This window comes from Myotis daubentonii, chromosome 13, assembly GCF_963259705.1.
Source record: "Myotis daubentonii chromosome 13, mMyoDau2.1, whole genome shotgun sequence".
Lineage (NCBI taxonomy): Eukaryota > Metazoa > Chordata > Mammalia > Chiroptera > Vespertilionidae > Myotis > Myotis daubentonii.
Genome location: NC_081852.1, coordinates 46,995,508 through 47,019,621, shown reverse-complemented (window position 1 = coordinate 47,019,621; position 24,114 = coordinate 46,995,508). Strand labels below are relative to the sequence as shown.

Sequence of the window (24,114 nt, the reverse complement as noted above, 5' to 3'; positions counted from 1 at the left end):
CTTACCTGCTGCCCACACTCTGGATGTACTAGTATGGTCTAGCTTTCAGGTCAGTGACTGATAACATGAGGAAACAAGACTAGCTTCAGATCTGATTCAAGAACAAACACCTGATAATTCCCATGTTCTTGATAATGTAAACTAATAATAATGATGATGATGACCAACTCCTTGACCACATTCAGAACTATGTAAATTGACAGTACCTCCAAAGCAATCACATAACGTGGAAGAAGCAGCATTAACAAATAGGCGAATCCAAACAGAAAAACAGCAGTAATTCTGCTGATGAAAATTACTGTGCTCAGAAATTTTCAATGATTTCCCATTTCTAACTGAATTAAGGAGAATAACAGAATTTTAGAGAAATACCATGAGGCTGCATGGTATTTTTTAGAGAATTTTGTGAGTGTAAGTACTGAAACTCAAGGCAAGAGAGATTAAGTCTCTTACCTAAGATCACACACATAATTATGACAAAGGCCAGTTTACATCTCAAGTCGTCAGATTTCCAGTTAGGTCTATTTTCTTTTCTTTTTTGTTAATCCTCACTCAAGGATATTTTCCCATTGATTTTTAGAGAAAATGGAAGAGAGAGGGAAAGACAGAAAGAAATATCAATGTGAGAGGGCCTGGGCCGAGGAGGAGTCTGCAGCCAAGGTATATGTCCTTGACTGGAATAGAACCAGGACTCTTCAGTCCGCAGGCCGGTGCTCTAGCCACTGAGCCAAACCGGCTAGGGCTAGTTAGGTCTATTTTCATTATACATAGTGGCCTCCCTCTAGGCAGTTAAGACCCTCTATAACATATATCCAACCTACCTATAACGTCTCTCCCACTGGATTCCTTGCTCTTGCCCACATCCTGGACTATCCTACCTCCATCTTTTTGACAGGAATGCTCAACTTTTACTCTTTATCTGTCCAGAATAGTATCTGACACTCATTAAATGTGATTACCCTCCCTCCTTCTCTAAAAAAATCAATGAAAAAGAACATATCCTCAGGTGAGAATTTTTTAAAAATGTCAGGGATAGTACAGATAGTATAATGATTTTTTTTTTTTGTAACGGCTTTACTGAGAGAAAATTCACATACCATGTAATTCACTCTTTTAAAGTATATAATCAATGTTTGTTGTTTAGTTTATTTAGAGCTGTGCAACTGAGCATGGTGATTTTTGAATTTACTCATCTTCTTTTTTTTTTTAATATATTTTACTGATTTTTTTTACAGAGAGGAAGGGAGACGGATAGAGAGTTAGAAACATCGATGAGAGAGAAACACCAATCAGCTGCCTCCTGCACATCCACTGGAGATGTGCCCGCAACCAAGGTACATGCCCTTGACCAGAATCGAACCGGGGACCCTTGAATCCGCAGGCTGACGCTCTATCCACTGAGCCAAACTGGTCAGGGCCATCTTCTCTTTCTTTCCTTATTTCAGAGAGAGGAAGGGAGAGGGAAAGGCAGAGGAGGAAGGGGAGGGGGGGAGGGGACGCCTCTTTTTCACTGCTAGTATAACTACAATGCCATTTTGACCTTAACTTTTTTTTTTAGCTCTTGAATAATGCTTGCCCTCCTACTGTCACTGTCTATCCAGAGACTGGCTGGCAAGAGGAAATGGCTCTGGAAGCCACAGCTGTTACACAGACCAGTTACCATCTTCGAAGTATGAGAACCACTTCAGCTCCTTCTTTGATCAGTTTGCTCAATCAAAACTTCAGATCTAATCTGAAGCCAGTAAAAGCTGTGGTTTCCAAGACCAAAGCTACTCTGTTGAAGAATAATATCAAGGGAACTGTATACACAGTCAGAAAAGAAGCCAGCTGCAAGATACTCCAGAAATACTAGATTTAATTTTCCCCTACCTTCCAGAAGACCTCAAGTCCCTTGGTGAGTCATGTGAAAACACATACTCCACCTGACTCATGGTTACTCATTTTTCTCACTGTTTACTAACTGCACCCATGCGGACGGTGTGACAGTTTATTCCATCATCCTTTCAATGAATGTCACTAAATTTAATATACTTTTAATGATAAAAATAACAATAAAACAATTTAGTCATTGTGTACTACATACCAGGTACTATAATAACCACTTTAGTTACATTATCTTATTTTTAGTTCTCACAATGATCTTATGAAAAAGGTTTTATTACAATCCTTTTTTTAAAATTTATTTTCTAAAATGAACACAGTAAATTGATTTTTGTTTTGTGTATTTTTCTATTAGTTTTAATGTAAACAGAGTCATGTAACTACCACCACAGTGAGGATACAGAACAGTTCCATCACCTCAAACATTCCCTCTACTGCCCCTTTTTGTACTCACACCCTGACCCCACCTCTAACCCCTAGCAATCATAGTCTGTTTGTTGCCTCTATAGTTTTTCCTTTTCTAGAGTGCCATATAACTGAAAACACTCATTCAGCATAATAGCTTTGAGATCCATCAAAGCTCTTATATGAATTAAATAATTTATTCCTTCTTATTACTGAGTAGTATTCCATACTATCCTCATTTTGCAGATAAGGCAACTGAGATTCAGAAAGGTTAAGTAACCTACTGAAGGTCACCAAGATGGGGCCAGTCTTCAAACCTAGGTCTGTATGGCTCTAGAACACATATTCTTAACCACTATGCTATACTGCCCCCTATAAGCATAAGCTCTCAGAAGAGCAGTCCATAATCCTGATTTAAACAACAGAATTAATGAGTTTCATATTTACCAAAAGGAGACTGAGAATAGTTTGTCAAGACTTCTAGCAATGACTCCAAAGCTCTTAAAGGAATATGATATGGAGATAAGAGCAGGAGCTATCATCAGTAAAACGGGCCTAGGTTTAGAATCCCAGTTCTGCCACTTACTAAGTATGTGGCCTTACACAAATTCTTAACTTTTTGAAACATGTTTATTCTATAAAATAAGGGTATTGCCCCAGCCAGTTTGGTTCAGTGGATAGAGTGTCAGCCTGCAGACTGAAGGGTCCCAGGTTCAATTCTGACCAAGGGCACATGCCCGGGTTACAGGCTTGATCCCCAGTAGGGGGAGTGCAGGAGGCAGCCGATCAATGATTCTCTTTCATTATTGATGTTTCTATCTCTCTCTCCCTCTCCCTTCCTCTCTGAAATCAATAAAAATATCAAATAATAATAATAAAATAAGGATATTATGTTGAAATATTCTTGGAAGGACTAAGTGAGATGAAATATATAAAGTTCTTGCCCTAACTGGTTTGGCTCAGTGGATAGAGCGTCGGCCTTCGGACTCAAGGGTCCCAGGTTCAATTCCGATCAAGGGCATGTACCTTGGTTGCGGGCACATACCCAGTAGGGAGTGTGCAGGAGGCAGCTGATTGATGTTTCTCTCTCATCGATGTTTCTAACTCTCTATCCCTTTTCCTTCCTCTCTGTAAAAAATCAATAAAATATATTAAAAAAAATAAATTAATTAAAAAAATAAAGTTCTTAACACACTATAATATTATTGTGTCCCATACTGAATATAGCCAATAGAGTCATGCCAAACAAAATACCTACTAAATATACAAGTCAGTATCATTAAGCTCTGAAAGATGTAAAAAGCACGGCCCCTAAATACAAGGAGCATATATTCTAGCTTGAGATGAATATTTTTCTAAAAATAAAATCAATGCCATTATGTAATATATTCAATTGTGTGGCTGGATCTATAAATAAAATATAGAGTTAAACGTAATTTAATTTTAGCCAATAGCTTTAATTTTCTATTTAATTTTCTTAAAAATCAAAATGAAGACTCAGGTGTGTAATCTACCTGTCTTCTAATCTACAACAGTCCCTACGCATAGGTAAGGGCAAAGTCTTTACTAGTCAATATCTAGAACGTATTCTAAAATCTACTAGTTCCAACTCTTTCATTCCAGGTGCCTGTATCAACTTCAATATGGTATTTGTCCTAATAATTTTTGACACTTGAAAGGAAGTAAAATACATAAAAACCCAAGTTCTGTGACACTTAATAAGTGACTGGTTCTTTAGGAAAGCAGGGTATGCTTCAAAAGGGTTATTGAACTAAAATCTAGAAAGAATTTAAATTCTCTGCCAAAAGGAACTCTGTAAAATCATTTCCTTCCTCTTCCTTTGTTTGGTCTTAGTGGGAAAATATATAAACAAATAGGTATAGATTAGGAAGGTAACAAATAGGATAATAAGCTGGAACAGGGAAAGACTATTAAAATCTATCTACAAGAGTCATTCTATTTTCTTCTGGAGCTTTCTAAAAATCCTCTCCCCTAGATGTTTACTATGTGCATCTTTGCCAGTACAGCAATAACTCTTTGAAAATCAGCTCAGGTTTATTAGGCTTTTAAATTAAGCATATAAATAAAACATAAAATAAGGCTGCCCAAATCCTTACTTCCCAACTTGACCTGGTAGCAAAACATAGTCACAGCTTCATAGCAAAGCATTTTACCAAGGCTCTGTCAGTTACTTAGCAACACATTCCCCACAGTTGGCAAGACTATACATCTATGCTACTGGCTTAGTGCTTTGGACTTGGAGAAAATAGTTAAAATATATATGTTTTAAAAGTTAAAAGTTCACACAGAGAAATAATTTTTAGTGGGAGTGAAATCTCACTCAGTCCTGTCTCAGCTAAAGTTTTATGCTTATAACTTGCCTAAGCTCTCAATTCTTTGTCATTCTAAGAAATATAACCATCCCTAGGCCTGGATTTCCACCAGACTTTAAGGCTGAATCTCTTATCCCTATCATCTTACAAAAAGAGAGAAGCCAAATCTCTAGCCAGTAGTCTAAAAACAAAGAGCTAAGGTTAAGAAACAGGAAAACTGCCAGGTAAAACCACGCCCCTTTTTTCTTATTTAATTCAGTTGAACAATACACACACACACACACACACACACACACACACACACACACCAGGTGTACTGGTTAATAATGCGGATTTTATAATCAAAGAAAACACGATAATTTCAAAAGAAACCTCAAAAGTGCTTTATGCAAAGTAATGTCCATCGCTAGCTACACATTTTCCCCATCTTTCAGGTAATTTGTGGATACCGTACCAATAGAACTTTTATTGTTTTAAGGCAAACTATTCAGAGACCAAATTTTCCACTTCTTCGTATGTTTTGAAGTGCTGCTCAGAAAGTGTGTGTGCCATCGATCGGAACAAGTGGTGATCTGAAGGAGCAAGGTCTGGTTAATATAGCAGGTGGGTTAATACTTCCCAGGCAAGATCTTCTAACGTGTCTTTAACTGCTTTTGAAGTGTGTGACGGTATGTCATCATGAAGCAAAATTACTCTGCCTTGTCTTCTGGACCATTCTGGTCGTTTCACGATCAAAGTGTGGTTCAAATTGATTATTTGTTGTTGGTAGCGATCAGTATTAACGGTTTCACCTGGTTTTAGAAGCTCATAATACACCACACCTTCCTGATCCCACCAAACACAGAACATTGTCTTCTTTCCGAAGCGATTTGGACTTGCAGTTGATGTAGTCAATGTTGAGGGTTGACCTGGACCAACCCATGATTTTGTGCATTTGGGATTCTCAAAATAAATCCACTTTTCATTGCCAGTCACAATTCGATGCAAAAAAGACTTTCTTTCATGCCACTGAAGCAACATTTTACTGATGACTTTTAGGTTTTCCATTTGTCTTTCGTTCAGTTGATGTGGCACCCATTTTCCTTCCTATAAAATCTTTCCCATTGCTTGTAAACAATTGGAAATTGTTTGCTGAGCAACGTTTAATCTTTCTGCGAGTTGTTATTGAGTTTGACACGCATCTTCATCCAATAAATCTTGTTGGTCTTCAAACTTTTTCGGTTGACCTGGATGTTCTTTGTCTTTCACATCGAAATCATCACTTTTAAAACGTTTAAACCAGAGTTCACAGTATCTTGAGATGGAGCATGGTCACCATAAGCTTTCCAAAATATACGATAACTTTCAGCAGCATTTTTCTTCAAAATAATGAATTAAAACTTCCCGCAAATGCTCTTTTTTTTGGCACAAAATTCAACATTTTTAAGTGTAAAAATATCTATGACGTTAACACCTTCAGCAAATTTGACATCTGAAGTTTTGAAGCTTACTGTCAATACAACAAAATAGTGTACATATCAAATTACAACATATACACTGAGTGGCCAGATTATGACCACCTGAAGTTTGAATGCAAATTACCCAGATCTTCAGGAAAAAATCACTTCTACTGTCGTGGTAAACAACCTGCTTCCCTATTTATAATGGTCGGGCCCTCTAGCAACTTCAGCGTGAAATTATAGCTAATTTGCCTACAAACGCCAGGTGGTTACAATAATCTGGCCACTCAGTGTATATCAACATATGTGTAACTCCATCTATTGAAAAAAGTCTGCATTATTAACTGGTACACCTGGTAAAATCCTAAGTGACCAGCTGACAGGCCGACTGGCCGGTAGCTATGATGCACACTGACCACCAGGGGGAAGACACTGAACACAGGAGTGGAAACCACATGCATGGAAACATAGAACAGACTGATGAATCTCAGAGGGAAGCGGGAGGGGAGAGGGTGGGAAGAGATTAACCAAAGATCTTATATGCATACTAGAGGCCCAGTGCACAGATTGGTGCACTGGTGGGGTCCTTCAGCCTGACCTGCACCCTCTCGCAATTTGGGACCCCTCGTGGGATGTCGGAGAGCTAGTTTCGGCCTGATCAACTGCAAGCCAGGCCAAGGGATGCCACTGGTGCACAAATCTGTGCACCGGGCCTCTAGTTTTCTCATAAGAAGCAAGGGTTATGGAATCAGGAGACCTGAGTTCTAGCTTTCCCCACTATAAGCTGAGTGACTGTGGTCAAATCATAACCACTCTGTGCTTTAGTTTCTTCTTCTCTAAAATGATAAGGCTGCAGCAGACTCAGGAATCACAAACTGAAGGCAAGGTAAACAATCTGGGCTAATCCACAAATGTGTTGGGTTTTTTTGGTGTATGCTGTGATATATTTTTTAAAGCAATAAATGAATTTATTGAGAATAACTGAAACCACATTTTGGAATGACATGTTATTATCAACTATTTAAGAATACAAATAAGTATTTAACCAAGCACACAAATAAATATTTAATAGAATACACTAGACAAATGGATATTTATAACATAGTTATTTAACTGAATATATTACTAAGGGTCTGGTGACAACCTTTAAACAGTATAGGTGATAGAATTGCCTTTGCTCTAGCCTATTCTGGATTCCTTTCCTTCTCATTTTAATACTCCTCTGTTAAGGTGACCAGGTTTGGAACTATGTAATTTTTAAACATTTAATATGAAAATTTTCAAAATTATATAAAAGCAAACAGACTAGTATAATAAACTTCCATGGCCCTAGCTGGTTTGGCTCAGTGGATAAAGTGTTGGCCTGCATACTGAAGGGTCCCAGGTTCGATTCCAGTCAAGGGCACATGCCTGGGCTCAATCCCCAGTAGGGGGCATGCAGGAGGCAACCAATTAATGATTATCTCTCATCATGGATATTTCTATCTCTCTCTCCCTCTCCCTTCCTCTCTGAAATCAACAAAAATATATTTTTAAAAAAACCAAAAAACTTCCATGTACCCCAAACCAATAATTAGCACATCAGGACTAATCTTGTTTTTTGTTTGTTTGTTTGTTTTTAATATATTTTATTTATTTTTTACAGAGAAGAAGGGAGAGGGATAGAGAGTTAGAAACATCGATGAGAAAGAAACATCGATTCAACTGCCTCCTACACATCCCCCTACTGGGGATGTGCCCGCAACCAAGGTACATGCCCTTGACTGGAATCGAACCTGGGACCCTTTGGTCCAAAGGCCAACACTCTATCCACCGAGCCAAACCAGTCAGGGCTAATCTTGTTTTTTATTATCCCATCCCATTCCCATATTATTTATTAGCTAATGCTGTATATCATATCATTTTATCCATTTTGAACATAACCATAACCATACTCTCATTATCATCACATCTAAAAGAGTAATATTGCTTTAGTATCAAATTTATAGTTAGTGATCAATTTGAAACTATTTAATTTCTGTAACTGTCATAAGCTTTTGTTTTATGTTTTGTTTGCATGAATCAGGATCCAAATATGGTCCATATATTGCCACTGATAGGTGCAGTTAAAAATAGAATTGAATGACTTTAGATGGGGATAACCTTCCAGTTTGCCACAGTCCACACTGCTCCCTATTGTTATACTCATTTAAATTATCTGCTAGGCCCTTGATGTATTTTGAGTTTGGGTCTCTAGAGGATCTGAAGTCTATTCCAGTTCTGATACTTTATTGTAAATATTAACTGAGAGAAAAAAAAACAAATGAGTAAAATGTCATACTTAAAACTGAAAAACCAAGAAGTAGCAACATAAGTTTGTTACTTAGAAATGTAGAAGTAAATTCCAAAAGAGTCTGTTAAAAGAGAGGAAAGGAGTTTCCCCTTAGGAGTAGCATAGAATGGAAAGAGAAGATATCGAGGACTGCTATTCCACATCCTCATGACTCACAGGATTGCTGTGAAGCTTAATGGAGATATATTTATATGTCTTTATATACATCTATATCATAAAAGGCCTGTTGTCGTGGCGTCACAACCAAACAAGCAGCGGCTCTCGCAGCAGGCGGGGCAGGGTGCGAGCTACGAGCAGCAATGGGCAGAGCGGCCAGCTGAGGCAAGCGGAAGCGAGCTACTCACACGATTTCATGTGCGCTGAGCCTCTAGTTAATATATAAAATGTAAGGTATTTTAATGAGTAAAAATTTTTATATCAAAACAGAACACATTCGATAGAGAAACCAAGATGGCGGCATAGGTAAACACCTGAAATTGCTGCCTCGCACAACCACTTCAAAAATACAACTAAAAGACAAAACGGACATCATCCAGAACCACAGGAAGGCTGGCTGAGTGGAAATTCTACAACTAGAAGGAAAGAGAAAAGCACACTGAGACTCAGAGGAGGTATGGAAATAAAGTGCAGAGGTACAGAGGCACGCACAGAAAGGGCTGGCAACTGAGGACACGGTTGTCTTTTTCAATCGAGAGGAAGACACAAGCTCCTGACTGCTATGAACTCCAGTTCTGGGCGAGTCTCTGGGGACCCAGACTCATACAGGGAGAAACTGGACTGTCTGGCATCGGGCAGAACTCGAGGGTAGCTTTCTCTCAGAGGGGCTTGCAGCAATTACCTCAAGCCACTGAGACCTGGGACCTCTTAGGGCAGGGCTGAGGATCAGCCATAGCTGTTTGCTCCGCCCTGTTGATTCCCGGAGACCCTGCCCCACCCAAGCTGTGTACAGAGGCTTTTGCATATGAATGACCTGGCCCTTTGCAATCTATAATTACCTGACAAACTGCAGCTGGGTCAGAAAGACCCAGAACATCCAAAAGAAGGCCCAAGGCCCCACAGCAGCTTGCATTGCTTCACAGCTGGGCCTTATCTGGGCATCTCCAAATCCCGAACAAAGAAGAGGAATCTGCAGATCTCTCTGTACCTCCTGCTAGGTAGCCTCAGGCAGAGGCTAAATTAGCACCTCCTTAGAGATCCAAGAGCCAGTGTACCCAGTGGTCAGAGTGGGACCATCCAGATTACAACTCCTCAGATCCATAAGGGACACACTCAGGGGGCAGACTCAGTGAGCACCAAAGCCCCACTGAAGCAAGTCTTGCCCCAGAAGGGTGTCTCCAGCACAGAAGTTCTCCCACCGTGGACACACCTGAATCTCACAGCCAATTGGCCTGGAGGTCAATTCCTCCCAGTGATACCAACTACAATCAAGGCTTAACTACAACAAGACTGTGCACACAGCCCACAAAGAGGTGCACCAAGAGTGTCCACCTCAGGTAATAGGGGACGCTGAGCCACTGGGCCCTATAGGACATCTAGCACAGAATACCACTCTATCAACACAGGAAAGCAGCCAAAATGCGAAGACAAAGAAACAGGTCACAAATGACAGAAATGAAGGAAAGCAAACTACTAGATATAGAGTTCAAAACCACACTTAGAAGGTTTTTCAAGAATTTTCTAGAAATTGCCAATAAATTTAGTAAGACCCTCAATAAGTCTAGTTAGAACGCCGATAAATTTAGTGAGACCCTCGAGGATATGAAAAAGGACCAACTAGAAATTAAGCATACACTGACTGAAATCAAGAATATTATACAGAGACCCAACAGCAGACTAGAGGATTGCAAGAATCAAGTCAAAGATTTGAAGTATGAAGAAGTAAAAAAAACACCCAACCAGAAAAGCAAAAAAAAAAAAAAAAATCCAAAAATATGAAGATAGTGTAAGGAGCCTCTGGGACAACTTAAGCGTACCAACATCCAAATTATGGGGGTGCCAGAAGAAGAGAGAGAGCAAGATATTGAAAACCTATTTGAAGAAATAATGACAGAAAACTTCCCCTACCTGGTGAAAGAAATAGACTTACAAGTCCAGGAAGCGCAGAGAACCCCAAACAAAAGGAATCCAGAGAGGACCACACCAAGACACAACATAATTAAAATGCCAAGAGCAACAGACAAAGAGAAAATCTTAAAAGCAGCAAGAGAAAAACAGTTAGTTACCTACAAGGGAGTACCCATACGACTGTCAGCTGATTTCTCAACAGAAACAATGCAGGCCAGAAGGGAGTGGCAAGAAATATTCAAAGTCCTGACTGGTTTTGCTCAGTGGATAGAGCGTCAGCCTGCAGACTGAAGGGTCCCGGGTTCGATTCTGATCAAGGGCATGTACCTTGGTTGCGGGCACATCCCCAGTGGGGGGTGTGCAGGAGGCAGCTGATCGATGTTTCTCTCTCATCAATGTTTCTAACTCTCTATCCCTCTCCCTTCCTCTCTGTAAAAAAAATCAATAAAATATCTTTTTTTTAAAAAAAAAATATTCAAAGTGATGAATAGCAAGAACCTACAACCAAGATTACTTTACCAGCAAAGCTATCATTCAGAATTGAAAGTCAGATAAAGAGCTTCACAGATAAGAAAAAGCTAAAGGAGTTCATCACCACCAAACAAGTATTATATGAAAGGCTGAAAGGTATTTTTTAAGAAGAGGAAGAAAAAGAAAAAGGTAAAGATACAAATTATGAACAACAAATACATATCTATCAACAAGTGAATCTAAAAATCAAGTGAATAAATAATCTGATGAACAGAATAAACTGGTGAATATAATAGAATCAGGGGCATAGAAAGGAAGTGGTCTGACAATTCTCGGGGGGAAAAGGGTGTGGGGGTGCAGGAAGAGATTGGACAAAAATCACACACCTATGGATGAGGACAGTGGGGGTGGTAAGGGCAGAGCGTGGAGTGGGAAGTGTGTGGAGGGGAGCTATCGGGAGAAAAAGAGGAATAACTGTAATAATTTGAACAATAAAGATTAACATTAAAAGAAAAAAAAGCAGAACACATTCACTCAGAACTCAAGCAATGTTAAGCCATTTTCAAGAATTATTAAAAACATTTTTGGAGAACCAAGATGGCGACATAGGTTAACGCCGGAGTTTGCTGCTTTGAACAACTACTTCAAAAGTGAAACTAAAAGATGGAACGGACATCACCCAGAACCACAGGAACGCTGGCTGAGTGGAAGTCCTACAACTAGGAGGAAAGAGAAACGCATACGGACACTCAGAGGAGGCGCAGTGCTGAAGTCAAATTCTGAGGTGCGGAGTGCGCGGAGCGGGCTGGCGGCGGAGGGCGCGGTTGGCATTTTCAATCGGGAGGGAGTCGCAGACTCTGAGCTCCAGATACGGGCGAGTCTTTAGGGACCCAGACTCAAACGGGAGAAGCGGGACTGTCTGGCTTCGGTCAGAGCAAGTGCAGCTTTCTCTCCGAGCTTTGCAGCGGGTGCTGGGACTCAGAGAGGCAGAGCCCCTGGGGACAGGACTGAGAGCCGCCATAACTGCTCTCTCCGGCCCACCCTGTTGATCCTGTGTGACCCGCCCTGCCCCGCCCAAGCCCTGCACAGAGGCATTTGCTGGGTAGCCTCAGGCAAAGGCTAGATTAGCACCTCCCTAGAGGACAGAAGTTCTCTCACTGCTGACACAGCTGATTCTCATAGCCACTTGGCCTGGAGGTCAAACCCTCCCTGGTATTAGCTACAACAATCAAGGTTTAACTATAAGACTGCGAACAAAGACCACTAGGGGGTGCACCAAGGAAACATAACAAAATGCGGAGACAAAGAAACAGGACAAAATTGTCAATGGAAGATATAGAGTTCAGAACCACACTTTTAAGGTCTCTCAAGAACTGTTTAGAAGCCGCCGATAAACTTAATGAGATCTACAAGAAAACTAATGAGACCCTCGATGTTATGTTGGGGAACCAACTAGAAATTAAGCATACACGGACTGAAATAATGAATATTATACAGACTCCCGACAGCAGACCAGAGGAGCGCAAGAATCAAGTCAATGATTTGAAATGCGAGGAAGCAAAAAACACCCAATCGGAAAAGCAAAATGAAAAAAGAATCCAAAAATGCGAGGATAGTGTAAGGAGCCTCTGGGACAGCTTCAAGCGTACCAACATCAGAATTATAGGGGTGCCAGAAGATGAGAGAGACCAAGATATTGAAAACCTATTCGAAGAAATAATGACAGAAAACTTCCCCCACCTGGTGAAAGAAATGGACTTACAGGTCCAAGAAGCGCGGAGAACCCCAAACAAAAGGAATCCAAAGAGGACCACACCAAGACACATCATGATTAAAATGCCAAGAGCAAAAGATAAAGAGAGAATCTTAAAAACAGCAAGAGAAAGAAACTCAGTTACCTACAAGGGAATACCCATACGACTGTCAGCTGATTTCTCAACAGAAACTTTGCAGGCCAGAAGGGAGTGGCAAGAAATATTCAAAGTGATGAATGCCAAGAACCTACAACCAAGATTACTTTATCCAGCAAAGCTATCATTCAGAATTGAAGGTCAGGTAAAGAGCTTCACAGATAAGGAAAAGCTAAAGGAGTTCATCACCACCAAACCAGGATTATATGAAATGCTGAAAGGTATCCTTTAAGAAGAGGAAGAGGAAGAAAAAGGTAAAGATACAAATTATGAACAACAAATATGCATCTATCAACAAGTGAATCTAAGAATCAAGTGAATAAATAATCTGATGAACAGAATGAACTGGTGATTATAATAGAATCAGGGACATAGAAAGGGAATGGACTGACTATTCTTGGGGGGGGAAAGGGTTGTGGGAGATGCGGGAAGAGACTGGACAAAAATTGTGCACCTATGGATGAGGACAGTGGGTGGGGAGTGAGGGCGGAGGGTGGGGCGGGAACTGGGAGGAGGGGAGTTATGGAGGGGAAAAAAGAGGAACAAATGTAATAATCTGAACAATAAAGATTTAATTAAAAAAAAATAAAAACATTTTTAACATATTTTTATTGATTTTAGAGAGGAGGGGAGAGGGAGAAACATCAATGATGAGAGGAAATCATTGATCAGCTATCTTCTACACACCCCCCACCAGAAATCAAGCCCAAAATCTGGGCATGTGCCCTGATCAGAAATTGAACCTTGACCTCCTGGTTCATAGGTCAAAGCTCAACCATTGAACCACTCTGGCTGGGCAAGAATTATTGAAATTTTTTAAAGAAACAAAGATCTTGCCCTGGCTGGTTTGGCTCAGTGGATAGAGTGTCGGCCTGTGGACTGAGGGGTCCCAGGTTCGATTCCAGCCAGGGGCATGTACCTTGGTTGCGGGCACATCCCCAGTGGGAGGTGTGCGGGAGGCAGCTGATCGATGTTTCTCTCTCATCGATGTTTCTGACTCTCTATCCCTCTCCCTTCCTCTCTGTAAAAAATCAATGAAATATATATATATAAAAAGAAAAAGAAATAAAGATCTTGAAATTATCCACTTGAAACTAAAATGGCCATTATAAAATTACATAACAAGTTTGAAGCACAGTTTATCTGAAAAGTAACCTAACTAGACAATAACAGGACAAAGGGAAATTGAAAAATTACACTGCGTCAAAATGCATAGAAGTAAAAGTGTGTATATTTTCTTCTTTAAATTATACTCTGTAATATTCCAACATCAAATTTTTCATTACAAGCAAAATTCAATGGCATTCATATAGAATAAAATCCTTCTGAAAGTATTTCCAAATTGTGAGAAGACAATGGGCCCAAAGAACCTTAGGACTTTAGGGACCTTAGAGAATATTCTTATTTTAGAAAAGAAAATTGACAGCCCAGAGTAAATACTAGGAACTAGGACCTTAGAAAAAGTTCTAAGAGTCTGGATCTCTAACTCTGCAGATATGAGAATGATAAGGCATGACAGTCTATAACAGAGGTTTAAAAAAAAAAAAGACTGCTCAATGGTGAAAAAAATTACATGCTGGATTACCACCTCCACCTTTCACATGATCAATCTGTCCTTAGGCATGGTGCCACTCCAAAGGGATACAGGACCTTCCACTATTTAGAATTTCACTTTCTTACTTAGGAAGCTGGGTATCATATCTAGTTAAACAAATCCCTAAACCCAGACGTTTCATTCAGTCATCTCACTCTAAGAGAAATGAGAAAACAAGAGGCAGAACTAAACCATATCAGCACTTTTCACTTTGTGAGAGCTGAAAACAGTAATATTTTCTCCAAAAATCCTAATGCCTCCTCTTCATGGCCAAACAGTAAATAACTTGGGGAAGACAATAAAAGTGAGCTAATTCCTATTTCAAAGCACAAAGCTAAACTTTAGATTATTTATAGATCTGGTGTCAGCCTTGTCCTCATCTCCCCTCCTTACACCTTGGATTGCCTACTCTCCACACAGAGAGGCTCCCATGCACATCCTGAGCCAAATGTTCTCACAGGACCTCTCATTTCTACACTTCAAATGCAAACAAACTAGTTGATACCCAAGCACCTCTCTGTAAAACCTAAAAATACCTCTACCTACCTAGGTTCAAACAGCCCATAGTATGGGGGCGGGGGGCAGGAGACACTGGCAATAAATATGAAAATATAAAAAAGCATTATCTGTGTATGAAAGTTGCTAATAGAAATTTGAAAGGACACTCCAATTTCTGTCAAATAAGTGGCCAAAAATTAAGAACAGATCATTCACATAGGAAAATATCCAAAGAGTAAAACATTTGAGAAAATGCTAATAATTAAAGAAATATAAAACAAACGATAAAGGTTATCATTTTGTCAAATAAATTAGCAAAAATAAAAAAAAAGTTAGAAAACTCAATATCAGATATAACACAGCTATAAGTTCAATCATTCTACTAATGGGACTATTATTTCATAAAAATAATTAGAAAGGGAAATAATGTTATCAGTACAAAGATAATTAAAGTTCACTACAGGCAATAAATTGAAAATTTTTTTAAATAGTTACTTTGATGTATTTTTATAGTGCTGTTAAAAATAATATATCTACATAGGTAAATGGATGGGGAATTCTGTATTAAATTATGTTAAATAAATAAAAGGAACAAAAGTAATGATTAAACTATTTAAATTATGTATGTATAATAATAAGGATTAGGGGAGGTCAGAGAGTTAGGTAAAAAGTGATTTTATGGAGAAAAGATCTTATTCTTGTTTGACTACTTTGTTACTTTTGTTTATAATCTTCTATAGACTTAAACACAATTTTGGATCATCTCTTGTTCTGTAAAGCCCAAGCCAATAAAAGCATTCAATGGATTTTCCCAGGTATAAATTTGCAACTTAGCCAGTCAATGATAACAAGAATATAAGACCAGAGTTCATTCATGGTTTTAGGCTTTCCTAGTAAGTCAAAGATTCTCCGGAATTTTTGAGAAATGGAATTAATTCTCTGTTTAACCTTGCAATTGCTGAACGAGTTCAATTTCACAACAAAGATTTCTGTTATCAGGTATAGAGTTTGGAATATACCAAGGTGGAGGAAAGATGTCACTGTAGCATAGCTTTCATAATCCCCGAACAAGCAAGACAGTGTCCCTGGTTAGCTTCAGGATCAACCTATGACTATAGACCTGCTTGTCCTACAAAAGTGAAGAATAGCAAATAATTCTTCAGGCTCTTTTCTGACTGGTATACAAAGGACCAAATAAAACCACCAAGTAACAGACAAATAATTTAGTTTTAAAATATCTTCCATGTACAAGATCTTTATCTCCATTTCAGAGCTCCTGGATAGAACCCCTCAGTTGGATTCAAGAAGAGCTCATATCATTATATATCTCAGTCTTTAAGATCAATGGTGGCCCCATAATGGTGGTCATACTAGTCTATTTGCAACAAATTTTAAAGGTCAATGGTATATGGGTTGAGGAAACAAAAGATTACTTGAATCCAACTGAGGGGTTCTAATAAGGAGAGGGCTCCTTGAACCAGCTACTACAGGTACTCCCTGGAAAGGAAGAGAAAGGGTGGAGGGAAAGAGAAAGCTTACTGACTTGCTTTAGAAAAAAAGAAAAGAAAAGAAAAAGAGGTTTTTATTAGTGCTTAAGGCTGAGATGGCAATGGAAGAAAAGGAGATTCACATGTTGAAACAACATTCACACATATATTTATTTGCCATGTACACCCTAAATAATTTCAGAGACATGGGAGTTTGAGAAAAGACAGAGAGAGAGCTAAGTGTGAAAATGTACTTTTTCTGGGGAGGTGGGGAAGTCAGTCTTTAATTCCAAGTAAATATCCACTTAACATCATGTGAGGCCAGCCTCCAAGTTGACTCCCAATGACAATGACCTTTGTGCAATCCTCTCCCAGAATGTATCTGGGTTGGTCTGAATGACCAATATAACATGGCAGAAGTGATGGTCCATTACTTCTGAGTCTAGGTCAGAAAAGACAGTGTGGCTTCTGCGCTCTCTCTTGGATTGCTCACCTAGGGGAAAGCCAACTGCCATGTTGCAAGCAGTTATATAAAGAGACCCACATTGCAAGTAACTGACGCCTCAAGACAACAGCCTGTGAGAAACTGAGCTTCTTCCTAATAGCCATATGAGTGAACTTTGGGATGGATTCTCTAGCCCAGCCAACCCTTCAAATGACTATAGCCCAGGTGGACCATCTTGACAGACCCTAAGCCAGAAACATTAGCCAGATTCCTGACCCCCAGAAACTGTATGAAATAATAAAACAATTTTTAAGCAGATAAGTTTAGAGTATTTTGTTATATAGCAATAGATAACAAGACCTCAACCTAAATAGTTTGATGGAAAACTGTAGTATATTATAATATCATGATTTCATCTACTGGGTGAAAAAAAGATCATCTTCAAATTAAAAATAGTCTGCTGCCCAAGATACCACTAAAAGCTAAGTAAGGCTAAAGGGGCTCTACTGGAGGGAATTAATTGTCCTTCTCCTTCAACACTAATCTAAGGATTGGCATCAGAAGAGTCCAACACAGCTCCCTCCCCCTAATTATATCATCTACCTTACAGCCATAGACATGAGGTTAGTAGTACAAGTAGGCTTCACATGCTAGCCACTGTGAGGGTGTTGTCCCATACCAGAGCAGTCAAGGGTTAAAGTTGAGGCAGCAAACTTATTCCCAGAGATATATGCCTGGCACTAAGCTGAGATTCACAAGATTTTCCCTGAGTTTTCCTTACCTCTAAATGCTGGGATAACTGATGCTCACTGAATGCTGATATTTGTATGAATAAAAATGAAGGGATTTAGCAAATCTTGTTCCTGCACACAGTTGTCAAAAAAAATCTGACCTTTACAACAGGAAAAAGAAGGGGGATTTAAAGATTTAAAGAAGAGGCAGTGACTGTCTGATGTATAACAAACCTTTGAAAAATTATGAAACAGCGAAAATCCCCTGCAGGTTCCAACAAAATGTGTCCAATTTACATTCCAGCAAAGCTTCCCATACATACTATTTGGCTCCTGTGTGTACATCCAGGCAAATAAATCTTGAGGAATAATCCCACTGGGACCTAAGTCTGATCTTTGATATATTACTGCTCCACAACTCCAGACCAGGCTCTACAACTGCCTTTTTGGTTCCAAATAACTAAATCAAAGTCATCCTGATAAGCTTTGAAAACAGGCAATGTGAGGAGTGGTTTAATAAATGTTACAACTCAACCACAGTACATTATTGGAGGAGAGAGAGAGAGAGAGAGAGAGAGAGAGAGAGAGAGAGAGAGAGAAAACCCTCACACTTGTACATCCCCAAATCTCTCAAGACCAAATCCAGACATCCATGTCATTCAACCACACCTGACTATTATACAGCCTTATTCAAAGCCTGACTTTGATCAAATGGTGAGGATGCATTTATAAACCTAGTGTGTGTTGGGGGTGAGGGGAAGATACAGTAGAGACTACAATTTTTTGTTTACTTTGAAAAGTGATCCAAACTCATTTTTTTAAAAAAAGAAACCAATGGAAGCAATAAACACTGAAACTTATTGACATAAAATATTATAAAGAAATAACACAGCAAACAGTACAGTAACAAAAAAAATTTACTAGAAGTCAGAAAAATCGACCACTCAACACATAAACTAGAGAAAGCAGTGTTGAAAAAAAAAGAAAAACTAGATTAGTAGAGACAACAGAAAGAACTAGAAATTTAAGTATCTCATATCCCAGCATCAATTTTCTCCTTCCACAAGAATAAAGTAATTGTCACCACTGCTGTAGTATATCAAAAATAAATGTAGATAAGGCATACTAAAATATTAACAATAGTGACTACTATTAGATAAATCACAATATATAGACACAAGAAGTAGAAATTGATGGCCTAAAAAAGAGAAGGTAAGAAAAAGACATTTAGGAACTCAATAATTTGATGCAGAGACATCAAAATAAGAAACTATCCTGCCAGATAGCCAAAAAGAAAAAGAAAAGGGGGAACACTAGAGTTTTAGTGTCTGTATGTAATCTCATATAAGTAGTAATGGAATAACAACTAAAACTAGTTTTAGTTTATATAACATCTTTAAAAATATATTTTCTTTTTATTGATTTTTTACAGCAAGGAAGGGAGGGGGATAGAGAGTTAGAAATATCGATGAGAGAGGAACATCGATCAGCTGCCTCCTGCACACACCCCCGCCACTGGGGATATGCCCGCAACCAAGGTACATGCCCTTGACTGGAATCGAACCCAGGAACCTTTGGTCCGCAGGCTGACGCTCTATCCACTGAGCAAAACCAGTCAGGGCTATATAACATCTTTAAAAGAATCAGTTACTAAGAAATTAGAGTTAACTCCCTTTTCAGAAAGTTATTCAGCAAGTAGGAAAGTAAACTGGCAATCTGCAAACAAACTGAACCTCCTGTACAGTCAGCAAGACCCAGACCACTGCCTGGTCAGGATTCTAATGGGAGATGAAACCTGAAATACCACAATCTACTCTCAAGACCCAAAATGTAACCGACACTCTTTTTTTGGCAAATCAGATTTCAGCCCTATATAGGCAACCCATATCAGTTGTGATGATTATGTTTGCTTCAGATTTTTCAAGAAAGTCATTCTTCAGCACAAAGCTAAACTGCAATGCCTTATTTGGCCTACAAGAGCCATGTAGCTACTTCAAGGGAAGCATCGTAGGAGATCCACAAGGACTGGAAAAGGTTTTATCATCATAGTTCTATCCAGTCTCAAAAGATTTTGAAGCTATAATTTTAAAAAACTGTTAAATCACAATTGTTGGTGAGAATGTGGGGAAACTGGAAACCTCACACATTGCTGTTAGGACTGTAAAATGGTTCAGCCATTGTGGAAAACATTTGTGGCAGTTCCTCAAAAAGTTAAACATAGAGTAAGTAACAATATGATCTAGTAATTCCACTCCTAGGCATATAATTCAAAAAATTTGAAAATAAGTACTCAAATACACATACACATATATTCCTAGCAGCCCCATTAACAATAGCCAAAAAGTAAAACAGTTCAAATGCCCATCAGTGGATGAATGGAAAAACAAACTGGTATATAAACACAGTAGAATATTATTCAGCCATAAAAAGGAATAAAGTACAGATTCATGCTATAATGTGGATGAACCTTGAAAACACTATGTTAAGTCAAAGAGTCAAAGAAGCTAGATACAAAAGCTAGAACCTTGAAAACACTATGTTAAGTCAAAGAAGCTAGATACAAATTATTTATATAGATATAATTATATAAATAATTATTATATTTATATTAAATATCCAGAACAGGTAAATCCATCGAGACAGAATGCAGATTGGTGATTGTCAGGGTTTGCAGGGAAGGGAGAAGGGGAAGCAACTACTTAATGGATATAGGCTTTCCTTTTGGAGGTGAAGAAAATGAACTACATAGAGGTGGTGGTTGTACAACATTATGAATGAAATAATTGCCACTAAATTGTTCACTTTCAAATGATTAATTCTGTTATATGAATTTCACCCCGATTTTTAAAAACGGTTCTTGAAAATGAAAGATTTTCTTATCTCTAGTTCTACTTTATTTTTCTAAAGTGCTTTAATAGGATATGAGCTTTGTTTCTGGGAAACCATAAGTAAGTTCCAATTAAAGCCTGTGGGGTCTCCTCTGTAACTTTTATAGAGACAAGTAGTCACCTCAGTCCATAGTGTAAAGGGATCATTCAGGATTCTTGCAAAAGTGAAGTAGATCTGGTAGCTTTCCACTTAACAAAACTGGTTGTCCTGAAGTAGAAATGTCAGTGAGCCATCTCTGTCTTGTACTCCCACTGGAGGCTTACTGAACCCAAGCTGCTTGAACTAGCCACAATCTCCCCCTTGGAGACTCTACATCTGCTGAGGCTCATATGAAGATTTTTACATTATGCAAGACCACAGTAAGGAATTTCCCCCTCCTTCATTAAAGCTCAATACAGAGTTCTCTGGAGACATAGGTATTTCATCTCTTCTCTTGCATTCTGAACAAGAGATCCTCTCAGTCTTTTCCCTACCAAAGAGCAGTTTCAATCTCACCAATGGATAGGATTTTCTGGTAGAAACACTTCAAACAGTCATTCTTTATATTGTCTTTCACATTTTTTCTTTCAAATTATTGAAGCAAAGCATTTTCAGAGTATGAAATCCATCCTGTGATGTTTAAAGACTCCTATAATTGGAAGATGGCCCTGATCACAGGCCAGGCCTAGGACTGTACTGGCGCACAAATTTCATGCACCAGGCCTCTAGTACAGCGGTTCTCAACCTGTGGGTCACGACCCCTTTGGGGGTCGAACAACCCTTTCACAGGGGTCGCCTAAGACCATCGGAAAACACATATATAATTACATATTGTTTTTGTGATTAATCACTATGCTTTAATTATGTTCAATTTGTAACAATGAAATTGGGGGTCACCACAACATGAGGAACTGTATTAAAGGGTCGCGGCATTAGGAAGGTTGAGAACCACTGCTGTAGTATATCATAAAGGCATAAACTGAAAAGTATCCCATGCCCATTAGTTTAAAAACACTGCTCAATAAAAGTGGTTGCTAATGATATCAATAAACTAATGACCCCATCAGCTTAAGTTGGAGCACTTTAAAAGTTGCCCTTTAGGATACAAGTATAATCCTATGACTACATCTATAGGCAAGAGTTGCTATTCCCTCCCTTAAGATCTGATGGTTTGGCCCTAGCCGGTTTGGCTCAGTGGATAGAGTGTCCACCTGCAGACCAAAGAGTTCCACTTCAATTCCAATCAATGGCACATATCTTGGTTGCAGGCTCCTCTCTGGCCCAGGCCCGGGGAAGGGGGGGGGGGGCGGTCATGAAAGAGGCAACCAATTGATGTGAAACACATCAATGTTTCTCCCTATCTTTCCCTCTCCCTTCTACTCTCCCTAAAAATCAATGGAAAAATATCCTCAGGTGAGGATTAACAAAACAAAAAAAAAGATCTGATGGCTTGTACCTTCATGGTTTCTATCACCCTGAGATGACCTTTTAATAGAATCTAAGATCATGGGTAACATACTACACTTTACCTACTCTCACCCTTCCCCCTCACTCATCCCTCTTGGTAGAGCACTCAGAGCCAGTAATTGCCATGTCTTGTTAGATTTTTAATTTTTCCACTATCTCTCAGCGCTACAGTTCTGTTAATCTATTAACCCCTCTTCAGAACTTCAGCCTCCCCAACTAAACATCAGAATTAAAAAACTCATGTGGGTAAATGGCCTTGTTCTCCACCTTTTTCCTTTTGGTTCTGCTGACGCTGCCCGGCTCTCGTCAGCCTCCGGCCCGCTCTCTCCTTGAGACCGAGCACCATGCCTTCAATTAAATTGCAGAGTTCTGATGGAGAGATATTTGAAGTTGATGTTGAAATTGCCAAACAATCTGTGACTATCAAGACCATGTTAGAAGATCTGGGAATGGATGATGAAGGCGACGATGACCCAGTTCCACTACCAAATGTTAATGCAGCAATATCAAAAAAGGTCATTCAGTGCTGCACCCACCACAAGGATGACCTTCCTCCTCCTGAGGATGATGAGAACAAAGAGAAGCGAACATATGATATTCCTGTTTGGGACCCAGAATTCCTCAAAGTTGACCAAGGAACACTATCTGAACTAATTCTGACTGTTGCCAATATGATCAAGGGGAAAACCCCTGAAGAGATTCGCAAGACCTTCCATATAAAAAATGACTTTCCTGAAGAAGAGGAAGCCCAGGTACGCAGAGAACCCGTGGTGCGAAGAAAAGTGAAAAGTTGTGCCTGACACTGTAACACTGTAAGGACTGTTCCAAATACTAGTTGCACTGCTCTGTTTATAATCCTATCTAATAAAAGAGAAAAATGGTAATTGGCGTACGACGATACCCTTTTCATTGGCTAATCAGGGATATATGCAAATTAACTGCCAACTATGATTGGCAGTTAACTGCCAACTATGATTGGCAGTTAACTGCCAACAAGATGGCGGCTAATTTGCATATGTAGGCACAATGCAGGGAGGCGAAAGGGAAAGCAGGAAGAAGCCCCCTGCCACTGACAGTGATCGGAAACCCAGGGGGGAGCTAAGAGCTGGGGGGCAGGGCAAAGGCGGCCCTGGGGCCGCCTTTGCCCTGCCCCCCAGCCGTGATCGGAGAATCAGGTGCCTTTTCTGCCCTGGCCAGTGATAGCAGGAAGTAGGGGTGGAGCCAGCGATGGGAGCTGGGCACGGTCGAAGCTGGCAGTCCCGGGAGCTAGGGGTCCCTTGCCTGGGCCTAAAGCGGAGCCCATGATCGTGGGGCTGCTGCATCTGCGGGTCCCCGCTGCCCGGGCCGGATGCCTAGGCCAGAGGTGTTAGGCCTGGGCAGGGGCGGAGCCTGCAACCGCGGGGAGCTGGGGGTCCCCTGCCCAGGCCTGACACCTCTGCCAGAGGCCTCAGGCCTGGTCAAGGGGCCGATCCGGTGATTGGTGATCGGAGGGTGATGAGGGTCAACTCCTCTAGCCGAGGCATCAGGCCTGGGTGGGGGGCGGAGCCGGGCATTGGGGGGATATGATGGTCCCCTTGCCCAGGCCTGAAGCCTGGGTCAGAGGCGTCAGGCTTGGGCGGGGGGTGGAGCAAGCGATCAGAGGGAGATGGGGGTCCCCTGCCCAGGCATGATTCCTGGGCCAGAGGCCTCAGGCCTGGGCGGGGGCCAGAGCCAGTGATCAGGGGGAGATGGGGGTCCCCTGTCCAAGCCTGACACCTCTGGCGGAGGCGTCAGGCCTGGGCAAGGGGCCGATCAGGCGATTGGAGGGTGATAGGGGTCTATGCCTCTGGCGGAGGCGTCAGGCCTGGGCAAGGGGCCGATCAGGCGATCGGAGGGTGATGGGGGTCTACGCCTCTGGCCGAGGCATCAGGCCTGGGCATGGGGCCGATCCTGCGATTGGAGGGTTATGGGGGTCAACGCCTGAGGGCTCCCAGTATGTGAGAGGGGGCAGGCTGGGCTGAGGGACACTCCCCTCCCCACACACACCCAGTGCACGAATTTCGTGCACCGGGCCCCTAGTTGTTAATATTAGGCAAACAGTAGACAAATGCAGCAGCAAATCAACTGTATTAGCAGAATATTGTCTTCATTGCATGTGTAGTTTGGGTACAGATTCCAAACCTATGGCTGAGTTTCTTCCAGTATGATCA

General features: G+C 40.4%; 2 protein-coding genes across 14 annotated transcripts in view; one reads left to right on the top strand and one right to left on the bottom strand.

The window, feature by feature from the left end:
* GBF1 (golgi brefeldin A resistant guanine nucleotide exchange factor 1) overlaps positions 1-24,114 on the bottom strand; it is a 127,759-nt gene that overhangs the window by 67,578 nt on the left and 36,067 nt on the right. The gene's annotated exons all lie outside the window — the stretch shown is intronic.
* Positions 22,151-22,740, top strand: LOC132214273 (S-phase kinase-associated protein 1-like). Its single transcript, XM_059661210.1, has one exon. It carries the CDS (start codon positions 22,270-22,272, stop codon positions 22,723-22,725), a length of 456 nt encoding a protein of 151 aa, XP_059517193.1. The 5' UTR covers positions 22,151-22,269; the 3' UTR covers positions 22,726-22,740.

What these genes read in the sequence shown, in the direction of transcription:
- LOC132214273 (XM_059661210.1), top strand. Translation starts at nt 22,270, where the DNA reads ATGCCTTCAATTAAATTGCAGAGTTCTGATGGAGAGATATTTGAAGTT.